Source organism: Hemibagrus wyckioides, linkage group LG09, assembly GCF_019097595.1.
Source record: "Hemibagrus wyckioides isolate EC202008001 linkage group LG09, SWU_Hwy_1.0, whole genome shotgun sequence".
Taxonomy (NCBI): domain Eukaryota; kingdom Metazoa; phylum Chordata; class Actinopteri; order Siluriformes; family Bagridae; genus Hemibagrus; species Hemibagrus wyckioides.
The window spans coordinates 27,236,401-27,248,352 of record NC_080718.1 but is presented as its reverse complement, the minus strand read 5'-3'; the positions used below and the strand labels follow the sequence as shown (position 1 = coordinate 27,248,352).

The 11,952-nt window shown below is 39.6% G+C and overlaps 2 protein-coding genes across 3 annotated transcripts; one reads left to right on the top strand and one right to left on the bottom strand.

Moving 5' to 3' along the window:
• Positions 1-1,553: 1,553 nt before the first annotated feature.
• trmt61b (tRNA methyltransferase 61B) lies at positions 1,554-7,119 on the top strand. Of its 2 annotated transcripts, none has more exons than XM_058398544.1 (7): positions 1,554-2,532; positions 3,041-3,143; positions 3,543-3,733; positions 4,775-4,866; positions 5,143-5,345; positions 5,441-5,532; positions 6,863-7,119. In XM_058398544.1, the coding sequence occupies exons 1-7, from the start codon at positions 1,813-1,815 to the stop codon at positions 6,872-6,874; spliced, it is 1,413 nt and encodes a 470-aa protein (XP_058254527.1). In that variant the 5' UTR covers positions 1,554-1,812; the 3' UTR covers positions 6,875-7,119. The 2 variants fall into 2 exon arrangements, with proteins under 2 accessions (XP_058254527.1, XP_058254526.1); XM_058398543.1 differs by having other exon boundaries at positions 5,441-5,521; positions 6,863-7,114.
• A 190-nt stretch (positions 7,120-7,309) lies between these two features.
• On the bottom strand, positions 7,310-11,594 carry spdya (speedy/RINGO cell cycle regulator family member A). Its single transcript, XM_058398577.1, has 6 exons — positions 11,328-11,594; positions 10,166-10,224; positions 9,962-10,047; positions 8,567-8,738; positions 7,700-7,976; positions 7,310-7,424 (listed from the first exon to the last, which is right to left on the bottom strand). The coding sequence occupies exons 1-6, from the start codon at positions 11,587-11,589 to the stop codon at positions 7,363-7,365; spliced, it is 918 nt and encodes a 305-aa protein (XP_058254560.1). The 5' UTR covers positions 11,590-11,594; the 3' UTR covers positions 7,310-7,362.
• Between the last annotated feature and the right edge of the window lie 358 nt (positions 11,595-11,952).

The window sequence follows — 11,952 nt, the reverse complement described above, 5'->3', positions numbered from 1 at the left end:
AAGTTGGCGACGTCTTCACACTATGCGCCTCAGCATCCGCTGACCCCGCTCTGTCAGTTTACGTGGCCAACCACTTCGTGGCTGAGTTGCTGTCGTTCCCAAACACTTCCACGTTCTTATAATACAGCTGACAGTTGACTGTGGAATATTTAGGAGCGAGGAAATTTCACGACTGGATTTGTTGCACAGGTGGCATCCTATCACAGTTCCACGCTGGAATTCACTGAGCTCCTGAGAGCGACCCATTCTTTCACAAATGTTTGTAAAAACAGTCTGCATGCCTAGGTGCTTGATTTTATACACCTGTGGCCATGGAAGTGATTGGAACACCTGGTTCTGATTATTTGGATGGGTGAGCGAATACTTTTGGCAATATAGTGTATTTCTGGAATATTTTTTTAACATTGTTATGACATTGTAATACTAGTGTGTTTCTAATTAGTTATGTGATATAGAACTTGATTTAAATATGTGTATGTGTTCTACTAGTGTCCTAATTACTAGTGTAATTAATTAATTTGTATTATTAATAATTAGTTAATTTAATACACAATGAGATGCAGCTTGTGACGATCATGATAACGGCTGAAAGCTTTTAGAGAAGCCGATCAGTGTGTTATTTAGTAGAATGTGTTATTTTAGATCAGTTTTTTATTTAGTTATTTTACAATTCTATTCGATTTCTACACGAAAACCTGACAGACACTTCGTTTTTTGTCTTCTTGCTGAATTATGGCTCAGTAGCTGAACTTATTAGTGTTGATTTCTCCTGCACTCTGTCGCCCCCTGTTGGAGAAACCGAGACTCGTCTTAAACCTTACGGTTCAATTACAGTCAAGACGTTTTAAATTTAAGAACATTTATTATAAATTCATTTGTTGGTCGGGATTAGTATTAGTATTTGTGAAGTATTACTTAAACGTATTGTTAAAACTGTATTACTTAAAAAAAAAACTCTGCTGATTTTCCTTCAGCATTCTTGTGATTAAACCCCAAATCAACTTTTTGTTTTTTTAATACAAAATTTATAATGTTATTTTAATCTATTCCATTTGTTTGTTTTGTACATATTTGATATTTAATATCTTATACATAATCTGTGAAAAATAAAAAAGTTTACCAACAAACAAGCAAACAAAGTTGATTGCGTTTATGTTTATTTTCTATTCTATTTCTATTCAAACTTTGACTGTATGATAAATATTTAGTCAATATTACATGTAGAAATCTACATTTTAAGGCAAAACACCATCTTCTGTTGCTTTGTAAAGAAGATACAACATTAAATTGAACAATACTATTTTATTTAAAAAAACAATTGTGCAGTAGTTTATATCCCACTAGAATTTACACATCACTCATGACAAATTTGGATGTATTGCTTTTTAAATATTTTTTATTTGTTCCTCTTTTTTATACGTACATTAATCAAACAAACAAACAAACAAACAAACAAAAAATCTTAAGTTGCTCCGAAACAGCACATTCTGTTTTGTCGCCATCTTGTGGTCACTCTTTGTACTGCATTCGTGTTTGACGCTTGTTGATGAAGTCACGAAATCCAAAATGGCGCCACTCTGTAGAGAGTCACGCTGCGATTAGATTTGTTTACAGTCGCTTTCTCGGTTAATTATATTTAATGCATTCTTACGTTTAAACGTCGCGTTCTGGGTCTCGAGATGGCTTGCTATTTATTTATTTATATTTTTCCTATAAGGCAAAAAAAATCGCGTGCATGCTAATATGTACATATATAACGTAATTGAATGAGAAACTGATTAGAGACCCTGCTAGTTTTATGGAGCTGAGCTGATGTCTGCCTTTGGGTTGTGTTTCAGTTTGGGTCCCTCTCTATTAAAAATGACACCAAGGCTGGCCAGAGTGTGTGCCACATGTTTAAGTCATAAGATCAATCTCAGAATCACTTCATTAGCTCGGATACAGTGGGTTGGGACAGGTCCAAAAAGTCCAGATGGAGATGAGGATGGTTCTGGAGCACCGGTGCCATCTGGTCCGACGATTCCTCCATTCTCAAGGAGCGCTTCTCGATTTGGGAGGCGACCCTTGTCACCTTTAGAGAGGGTGAGTCAAATGTTACCCCAGGAATCGTTAAGTGAGGAGGTCTGGGAACTCAGAGAGGAAAAAACAAGGGAAGATTACAAAGATACAGAAACACAGACTCCAGAGACGCTCAAGGAAGACCCAGATATGCATGAAGATGATGAGAGTGTCTTAAATCAAGGCAAGGAAGTCGCTCATGTTCTACCTGAGGAGCGTGTGATGTGCTTTGGAGAAGTGGTGCTCGCTGAGTACCGCCGTAAACGAAGGCTGGAGTTACAGAAGATGTTCCAGCTGGAGAAAGGATGTAAGCTGGGGAGCAGCTGGGGTTCTGTAGCACACGATGCCATCCAGGGCTGCCACGCAGGGACAGTTTTACGCACCAGCCTGGGGCTCCCTATGCTCATCCGCAGACCCAGTCTGGAAGAGTTCACGCTGTTTATGAAAAGAGGGCCTGCTATCGCTTATCCAAAAGTAAGCCTTTATACATTTACACACAGGCTTTCACAGGAGTTCAGGCTTTCAAGGCTTTATAGCAGATGTGAACTTATAACCTTCTGGTCAAGAGCACAAAACCTGAAGCACCTGATTTCTACCTGAGATCTGAGTTCATTCTCTCTCTCTCTCTCTCTCTCTCTCTCTCTTTAACAGTAGATCAAATCCACAGACACTTCTGTATTTTCAATAATAGACATTATATTTTAGCTTTCCATCTGATCTCATGCTCTGATATCCATCACTGGCTGCATTGCATTTTATAAAACGTACACAGATCATCTCACAGTCGAGAATCATAACCACTTTTCCATTCACACTAGTAAACAGTTTAGATGTTGAAAAGTGGATTCAGGAAGATTTAAGTTAAATTCCACTTGGAGTCATGGCATTGCATCTGTGAATATAAAATGCTTCAAATACATGAGTCGACTCAATGTCCCGACTCCTTTGCAAATGACACGTGACTCATTTTCACGCTCTGCAGGATGCCAACGCCATGCTGATGATGATGGACGTGAACGAGGGAGACTGTGTGCTGGAGTCGGGGTCTGGATCCGGGGCTATGAGTCTCTTCCTGTCCCGAGCAGGTACTCGGACTTCGGTTAAAATTGTGTAGCTCAGGGACGTGATGATCCACATTTGGACTGATTTATTTCACTCTATCTGACCCAAACCTGGTGCTCAGATTCTCATCAAAGTGAGTCACATATGGATTTGAGGCTATTCAGTTACATAGAACTGTACTGTATCTTATTGTAACAGATTCATAGACATGGTCAAGACTATTATGTGGAAGCATGAGATTTTACCCCCTATTGTAGCAGGGAGGTGTGTATGCTACCATGAGTGTCCCTGAGATTTAAAACTAACATCAGCAGCAGTCTGGATGACATCACAATCAGTTCTGCTTACATTAGGAATCTCTTTAAAGGATCAGACCCAGTTCACTAGCTGCTGTGTGTGTGTGTGTGTTCATCACTCCTCAGTGGGTTCTAGTGGAAGCGTGCTGAGTGTTGAGGTCAGAGAAGACCACCACAGACGGGCGGTGTTAAATTACGAGCGCTGGCGTTCGTCCTGGAGTCTACGCAGTGGGAAGGAGTGGCCTGAAAATGTCCACTTTCACCTCGGAGATCTCATAAACGCCGCCCCCTTGCTTGCTGGGAGGAGCTTCAATTCCGTAAGGGGATCACATTGTGCAGTTTTGCGTGTTTGTTGAGTAAGAAATAAAACACTACATGTAAGAAAATAATCAGCGATGCCATGGTGTGGTGAAGAGGAGTTGATTTTATCAATCTGAAAGTGTTTAATTATTCATCTTGATCACATTTTTATATTTATTAAAGAATATCATGCTCTACATTTCATCCACTATATTGCCAAAAGTTTTGGGACACCCCTTCAAATCATTGAATTCAGGGGTTGGACTCGGCCCCTTAGTTCCAGTGAAAGGAACTCTTAATGCTTCAGCTTCATACCAAGACATTTTGGACAATTTCATGCTCTTTGTGGAAAGCAAGGTCCATAAAGACATGGATGAGTGAGTTTGGTGTGGAGGAACTTCACAGAGTCCTGACCTCAACCCCATAGAACACCTTTGGGATGAATTAGAGCGGAGACTGTGAGCCAGACCTTCTCGTCCAACATCAGTGCCTGACCTCACAAATGCGCTTCTAGAGGAATGGTCAAAAATTCCCATAAACACACTCCTAAACCTTGTGGAAAGCCTTCCCAGAAGAGTTGAAGCTGTTATAGCTACAAAGGGCGGGACAACTCCATATTACATTCATGTGCATGTGAAGGCAGACGTCCCAAAACTTTTGGAAATATAGTGCATGTCTGTTCTCACTAATGCTATCGCAGCTATAAACAATCGTTCCCTCACCAACCTGTCTTTATTTAAAAACACGTAACATTGTGTTATTGAGAAAACATGTTAAAAAGAAAAATTTTTACCCTAACAATAATTACACTGTTGCTATAGAAACGGTACCGTATCCGAACTAGAGCATTCATATAAATGTGTGTTGTGTAGCTGCACCACTGTCAGGGCTGCTGTTTTGGTTTTTGAAATGTAATTATCAGCGGTCATTCTGACCAATCAGACGTTCTATACTGTTTTAAAAACATTGTAGAATATTATAAGGACCTGGAAATGACGTCTGATTATTTGTCTAGTATGGCAGATTTCAGTCTGTGTGTGTGTGTGTGTGTGTTCCAGGTGGCTCTGGATATGATTAACCCTCATCTGGCTTTACACACAGTCGTCCCTCATCTCCATACAGGAGGAGTGTGTGCCGTCTATCAGGCCAAGTGAGTCACTTACACACAACGCAGCAATAGTCTCGTCTCTTTCAGGATACGAAGACATTCTTGGATAGCAGCATCTGCCAAAAAAGAGGCAATAAGAATAGGAAAATCAGAATACATTCCTAGAGGAAAGTGTCCATCAGAACAAAACTCAGATCAGATCACATCAGTAGAGTTATTTTATTTCCTGAAATCTCACAGCTCTAAACACAGGATGGATTTTAAAACGCTGTCTAATTTTACCTTTATTGTGTCACCTACCTGTGTGATGTGCGACAGTATTACGCAGATCATCGACTTAATGGAAGGGCTGCGCTGCTCCACGCTTCCTCTGGTGTATGAACGCATCATCGAGGTGCAGTACAGGGATTGGCTGCTTGCGCCGTCGCTCAAAAAGGACGGCTCCTTCCACCAGCGGAGAAAATCTCCAGACGAAGAAGCCACAGAGAGCGAGAACGACGAGGCGAACGATGAAGGGAAAGGTAACACTTGTGTATGGTTTTGTTTCAAATGGTGAACTAGTCTGTAAACAGATACATTACAGCTATGATGTTCCTTTTTTCTGTGTTATAAAAAGGACACGAGAGAGCAGCACACTTCCCGTTTGGGAGCGTCCCGTACATCGCTCGTCCACATCCCGAACAGAACGGACACACGGGTGAGCATGTGGTTAGTTTCCAGTCCAGAATGATCTGTTAGAGAAGTTCTATTCCATTATTGTCTAGATTTATCTGATCTGGAATATGGACCAGTATGATCCACTCTGGAAATATAATCTGCTATGAAATCTGCTTTTGATCTGGGATCCTCTGGTGCTGAAGTTCCTTATCCACTGTGATCATCTGCTGAAGATTTTTGCCCGACCCATACCCATACTTATGACCCATTCCATAAGTATTTTTTCCCCAGTCTACTGTAAAAATAAACAAAAAAAACAGATCAAATCTGTGATCCTAGGTGATCTTACACAGTTTCTCATCAATCATGATCCATTAAGGAAGTTTCTGAATCAGGAGGATATGCTATAGAGGTTTCCAGTGTAGTGCAACTGGATTTCTAATGCAACATGATCCACCCTAGAAGTTTCCAGTGTTTTGGGATCCACTGCAAGTTTTTAACGCAATTTGATTCAGTGCAGAAGTTTCCATTCTGATGGGATCCACTGCCGAAGTTTCCAGTTTGGTGGGATCCACTGCAAGTTTCTAATGCAAAGTGATCTACTGCAGAAGTTAAGTGTGGTGGAATCCACGGCAAGTTTTTAACGCAATTTGATTCAGTGCAGAAGTTTCCATTCTGATGGGATCCACTGCCGAAGTTTCCAGTGTAGTGGGATCCACTGCAAGTTTTTTAATGCACTTTGATTCCATGCAGAAGTTACCGTTCTGATGGGATCCACTGCACAATTTTCCAGGGTAATGGGATCCACTGTATGTTTCTAATGCAATGTGATCCAATGCAGTGTGCAATTTTTGAACCACAAAGATTGTAGTGCGATGTGATCTGCTGCAGAAGTTTCCATTGTAATGCGATCCACAGCACAAGTTTACAACATGACATGACATGCTGCAGAGGATTTAATGTAAACTACTGCAGAAGGAACCTATAAAGAAGTCTCCAAATGTAAAGTGATCCACTGAAGATGTTTCTGATCCATTGCTGATCACATGGACAAGGCTTCAACTGTGACAGTTCCCAATTCCGTGTAGTTCTATTTAAAGGTTTTGATTACAGAGTAATCCAGTGTGGATGTTTCTAGTTACAGCCCATGCATCATGGTTTAATACAGTGTGATCCACCGTGAAAGTTTCTAACACGGTGTAATGAGCTATGGATGTCGCTGCTACAGTGTAATCCAGTGTGGATTACTGTGGAATTTTCTAGTTTAGTTGGTATGTTATGTGGAAGTTTTCTTTGTACGCAAGATGGTATACACCAAATTTCTTCTGAGTGCATTTCAACTCATCTAACAAATACTTGTTATTCTTTGTTTTTCTTCCAGCGTTCCTTGTGAAATTGAGGAAAATATCCAGATAGCTTTCGTATAACTTCAACACCCATCAAGTCCCTGATACAAGCTGATAACACATGATGCCTTTGTTCCTTCTGCAATAAATCTGTTAAGCAAACCACATTCTCCTGACCTGATTTTCTAAGTGAGATTATTCTGATATTAAAAGTATCACAAGCAATCCGTTCCGTTAACAGATATTTATTCATATTTCTTTTGCAACACAATACAGTAATATCTCTCTGACAAGCCTTAACAAATAAATTATTTCAGTTTATATTATTTATTATCGTGTATGTCTAGCAAAGTTGTTAAACATTTCATAGTGTCTTATGTGCTTTAGATTCTTGAAAAACATTCCTATTAAAGTGTCACGTGAACATCTGGCGCTGTGCAAAGATAATGATGGTGTGAGACAGGATGAAAATTGCATGTGAACAGTAAAAATACATGAAGCCTTTTACACATTAACACAGGATGGCGATGAGACGCTAGTCTTTGTTGATCCAGTCTGTGGAATCGTCATGGCTGGATTTGCTGTGCACGTCACTTCCTGTTTGTAAATACACTACACGTTAGCTTATTGATGAGGAGGAGATATAATATAATATATATTAAATGAAAAATATGGAGGGGAGAAAGGAAAACCCAGAGAGACGTTTATAGTGTAAATGGTTGTTCTTTACGAATTTGAAAGAATTATAATCATGGTATAAAAAGAATAAATGCTTCCTGGCAGTTTGTAAGCAAACCTATAGCTCATGATACTTATCACAGATCATAGAGATGCCTCAGAGAATCATATGCCTTCAGATTCACCGGTCTCACCTGCTGGGCTGTGTGTGCAGTAGCAGGAGGCTTTATTGTGGGACTGGACTGGTTTCTGGGTCTTGGGTGTTTCTTGGAGACTCAGGCTGAGTTTGAGGGGAAGAGGAGACGGGGAGAGGTGTGAGGCTTTAGCACACAGAGCGCAGGGCTCGGGAGAGGCAGCAGGACCTCGTGGGATCTGTAACTCCTCCCTGTCCCGGTACTGACGCTGAGCCCCGCTGTGGTGAGCCGCTCGCTCTCGTTGCCAAATAAAGTGAGATGGAGCAATGGCCATCACCTGAGCATGCACGCATGCACGCACGCACACACGCACACACGCACACACACACACACACAGTATATCCTACAATTTCTTGTATAATTTCTCTACACATTTTCAAAGGCAATGCCATTAAATATCTGAATTTGTGTGTGTTCAATAGTATAATGTTTTGTTGCATACCTTGTTAGAAAGCTACCAGATAAATTAAACGTTAAACGTTACTCTTAATACAATTTGATTTGATTCATGATATTGGCTTCACGATTTATATTCACTTTCTACTCTCAGAGTATTTTGAACAAGATTTATATGGCTGAAAAGGTTTATTTTTACTTCGGAATCATAAACAATGCAAAACAATGTGCATTTCTCTCTGTATAAAACGAAATAAAATGGACAGGAACAGATGTACTACAGGTTCACTGTATCGGAAAAATAAACCCATTTATACAGTTTAGTTGATTGTTTGATTAATGACTGACATTGCCACAAAGCAACTTAGCAGAAATCCAGATGTAGATTTATTTCCCTAATAAGTCAGAGATGACAGTAGTAAGTAAACCCTCTCTGAAATGGCACGAGGAAGATGTGTGTCTGATTATTACCTCCTCACAGCAGCGGCGGCTGACTGCAGCTCGGTACTCGATGCGAGCCCATAGCTTGTCTCTTTGCTTCAGGAAATGAGGGAACCGTTTCCTCCAGCTCTTCCCCAGAGCCCAGGGGAAGATCTCATACTTTGCTTCCTCCTCATCCTCCTCCATGGTGTTCGCTAAGTATCTATGACACAAACCAGCTAAAAGTCTGAGTTAACAAGAGCTAATTTTATTTAAGAGAGCAATTGAACTCAGTTGAGATCATTATTGAATTTATACTTGAGATTATATATTGAATATAAATGTTTGGGTAATGTAAATTGGCCAAAACAGTAGTTTTTAAATAAAATTAATTAAAATAAAAACATTTCTTTTGAAACACTGCACTTATTCTTTATCCAATAAGAAAAAAAAAACATATGTACAATGACTTCCAAAGCTTTGTCTGTACATAGCATAGAAGTAACACAGATTTTTTTAATTTTATTGAACCAACAAAGAAACAATGTCTAAGTTTGGGAAAATTTCATAAACTTATATTTGCCAATTTGTTAGATGCAACCCAGATCCCCCCTGCAGCACTCAATAGTAGCTGTAATTCATCATCTTGACCATAAGATGTCACCAGTGAACACTGCGTTAAAAAGCTAACGGACTTGCTGCATGTTAGAAATTATTCAAAGGGCAATACACACCGACCAGGCATAATATTATGACCACCTGCCTAACATTGTGTTGGTCCCTCTTTTGCTGCCAAAACAGCCCTGACCCGTCCTGCACTGTGTATTCTGACCCCTTTCTATCAGAACCAGCATTAACTTCTTCAGCAATTTGAGCAACAGTAGCTCGTCTGTTGGATCGGATCACACGGGCCAGCCTTCTCTCCGCACGTGCATCAATCAGCCTTGACCGCCCATGACCCTGTCACCGGTTCACCACTGTTCCTTCTTTGGACCACTTTTAATTTTTAATAGATACTGACCACTGCAGACCAGGAACACCCCACAAGAGCTGCAGTTTTGGAGATGCTCTGATCCAGTGGTCTAGCCATCACAATTTGGCCCTTCATCAAGCTCGCTCAAATCCTTTTTTCCTGCTTCTAACATCAACTTTGAGGACAAAATGTTGACTTGCGCCCTAATATATCCCACCCACTAACAGGTGCCATGATGAGGAGATCATCAGTCTTATTCACTTCACCTCTCACTGCTCAGAATGTTATGGCTGATCTCTGTAGATCACATTTACATGGCTATTAAACTATTTGTGTACAAATAATCACTAGTTGCTTTTACTGTTGTTAAAAACCTTAAAACCAAATCCCAAACTCATATTGGCTCCGGTGTAAGCCAGTTCTTTTAATTAAACGTACAGAGAGAGAAAAAAAAAGAAAGACTGAGAACTTACAGAGCGATAAAGAAGTTCATCCTGCTGTGCTCGCTGATGCTGAAGCGCGCCCTCTTGAAGTAGACAAACGTCATGGCTAGCAAATACTACAACACCAAGGAAGATAAAAAATGGATTTCCATGTGTAATAGCGCAGAACCGAGCAACCTTGTAGCTTGTTTAGTTATTTATCTGTTTAAATTTAATTTAATTGGACTTTAGTACCTTATCTGTAATTTTGCAGCAGCAGTCCATCCACAGGAAATCCTGGATAAGATCATCATCTAAGAAAACAAAACAAAACACTATATGTGTCACAACATGAAACTATACAAGAATTTGTAGAATTAATAATATTTAGGATTAACCTCAAAAGATTTTCCAGACTTCTTAGAATTATTTTTAAAAAAGTATTCCCATTATATGATATCTATATAATGGAGATGACCATCACACACACACACACACACACACACACACACAAGCTTACTGAACTCCTGGGTGTCCATATACCTTTGACCATATAGTGCACAGGTCTTAAAAATAAACTACAGGTCCTTTTATAGTAGGTAAAATATGGTATAATATTTTTTTCCATATAAATGACAGATTTGGTCAGAAGTAAAATTGTTCCAAATTACACTGATCTCCTGATGTGATACTGATACAATCTAAATAGGGTTTTACACATTACAAAAGTAAGACTAATTCATTTAAATAGTGAGCATTCCCGTGAATATTCATATATACATGAAAGAAAAAATAGTGGAAAAACCATGTGCATTTGTCTCTGTATAAAATTATGTAAATATAAAATGGGCAGGAACAGATAATATTGTACTGCAAAATGTCCTGCACGATATCTGGAAAATAAATACATTTATAAATTCCCCTAAACTTTGATTGATTGATTAATGAATGACATTTTCACAAAAATTAAGACTATTCCCATTCCCAGTTAACACACACAACACATTCTCCCTGAAATCCCATAGAATCCATCCAATCAGATGGCGACTTCAAAACTCCTGAAGTGTTTGTAATTCTGTGTGCCGTATCCATCAGCTAATGGTTCATGGGTGTAATGACTGATGCTGAGACTCTGGAGTGCCAAAGACTTCCCTTGAATATCTTTATGATTTAAACAAACCCAGGGATTTGACCAGAGGACCTCAAACAAGTAGGGGCCAAATGCAATTTATGCAGATCGATAATGGTGACATTTAAAAATAAACAAAGAATATAGTCCTTACATATAAAGACATATAAAACGCACTGTATGTTAATGTTTCCGGATCCAAACACAATTCCATTTTTTCAGTATTACAGATTTATGATACACAACAAAACTGTGTGCCTCAGTAATATGACCCGGGATGATCCTCACCAAACAGCCGGAAGTAGGCAATCATCTCCTGTCGCTTGATCACCAGGGTTGGACCCCATGGCTGTTTGCTCAGGCAGGAAGTCTGAGTGTGATGGTGATTCGCGCCGTTGTTCTGGCTCTTTCCTGGCGGTCCCCGAGGGCCCTGAACGTTTGGACGCTTCACCCTGATGCCTCGTCGGAGTTGAAGGTTGTGCGCTGCCGCCGATCCGATACGTAATGTGATGGAGGGTGGAGTCTCTGCACGGTTTAGCTGCTTCATCATGTTCCTACAGCCTGAAATGATATGTTTTGGTTTTTTTTTTTTTTTTTTAAAAAAAGCTTTATAGTTTACATCACAACCATGATTTACTGGATTACTGAATACTAAAATCAGCTGATATACACCAACATATGAAAAAGTACTACAAAGCTAGCAGAACATTCCGGAAATGAATGTTTTGGTTTCCTGAACCTGTTATGAGAAGCCTTTTTAATTCCCATTCAATTTTTTTATATTTACTGGAAAAAAAAGATTTCTTGGACATGATGGTTGAGAAAATATTCCCATATATAATTTAAAAATTTTTTCAGCAACCCAAGATGGCTAGAAGAACGTTCCACTAACATTCTGGTAACCTTTCAATTA

Excerpts from the sequence above, each read along its gene's own strand:
- spdya (XM_058398577.1), bottom strand. The coding sequence starts at position 11,589 with ATGATGAAGCAGCTAAACCGTGCAGAGACTCCACCCTCCATCACATTA. Across the intron at positions 7,977-8,566 it reads GCCGCCGCTGCTGTGAGGAG|GTGATGGCCATTGCTCCATC; the intron begins GTAATAATCAGA and ends GTGCATGCTCAG. Across the intron at positions 7,425-7,699 it reads CTGCACACACAGCCCAGCAG|GAAGTGACGTGCACAGCAAA; the intron begins GTGAGACCGGTG and ends ATTTACAAACAG.
- trmt61b (XM_058398543.1), top strand. The coding sequence starts at position 1,813 with ATGTCTGCCTTTGGGTTGTGTTTCAGTTTGGGTCCCTCTCTATTAAAA. Across the intron at positions 2,533-3,040 it reads CTGCTATCGCTTATCCAAAA|GATGCCAACGCCATGCTGAT; the intron begins GTAAGCCTTTAT and ends CACGCTCTGCAG. Across the intron at positions 3,144-3,542 it reads TCTCTTCCTGTCCCGAGCAG|TGGGTTCTAGTGGAAGCGTG; the intron begins GTACTCGGACTT and ends ATCACTCCTCAG.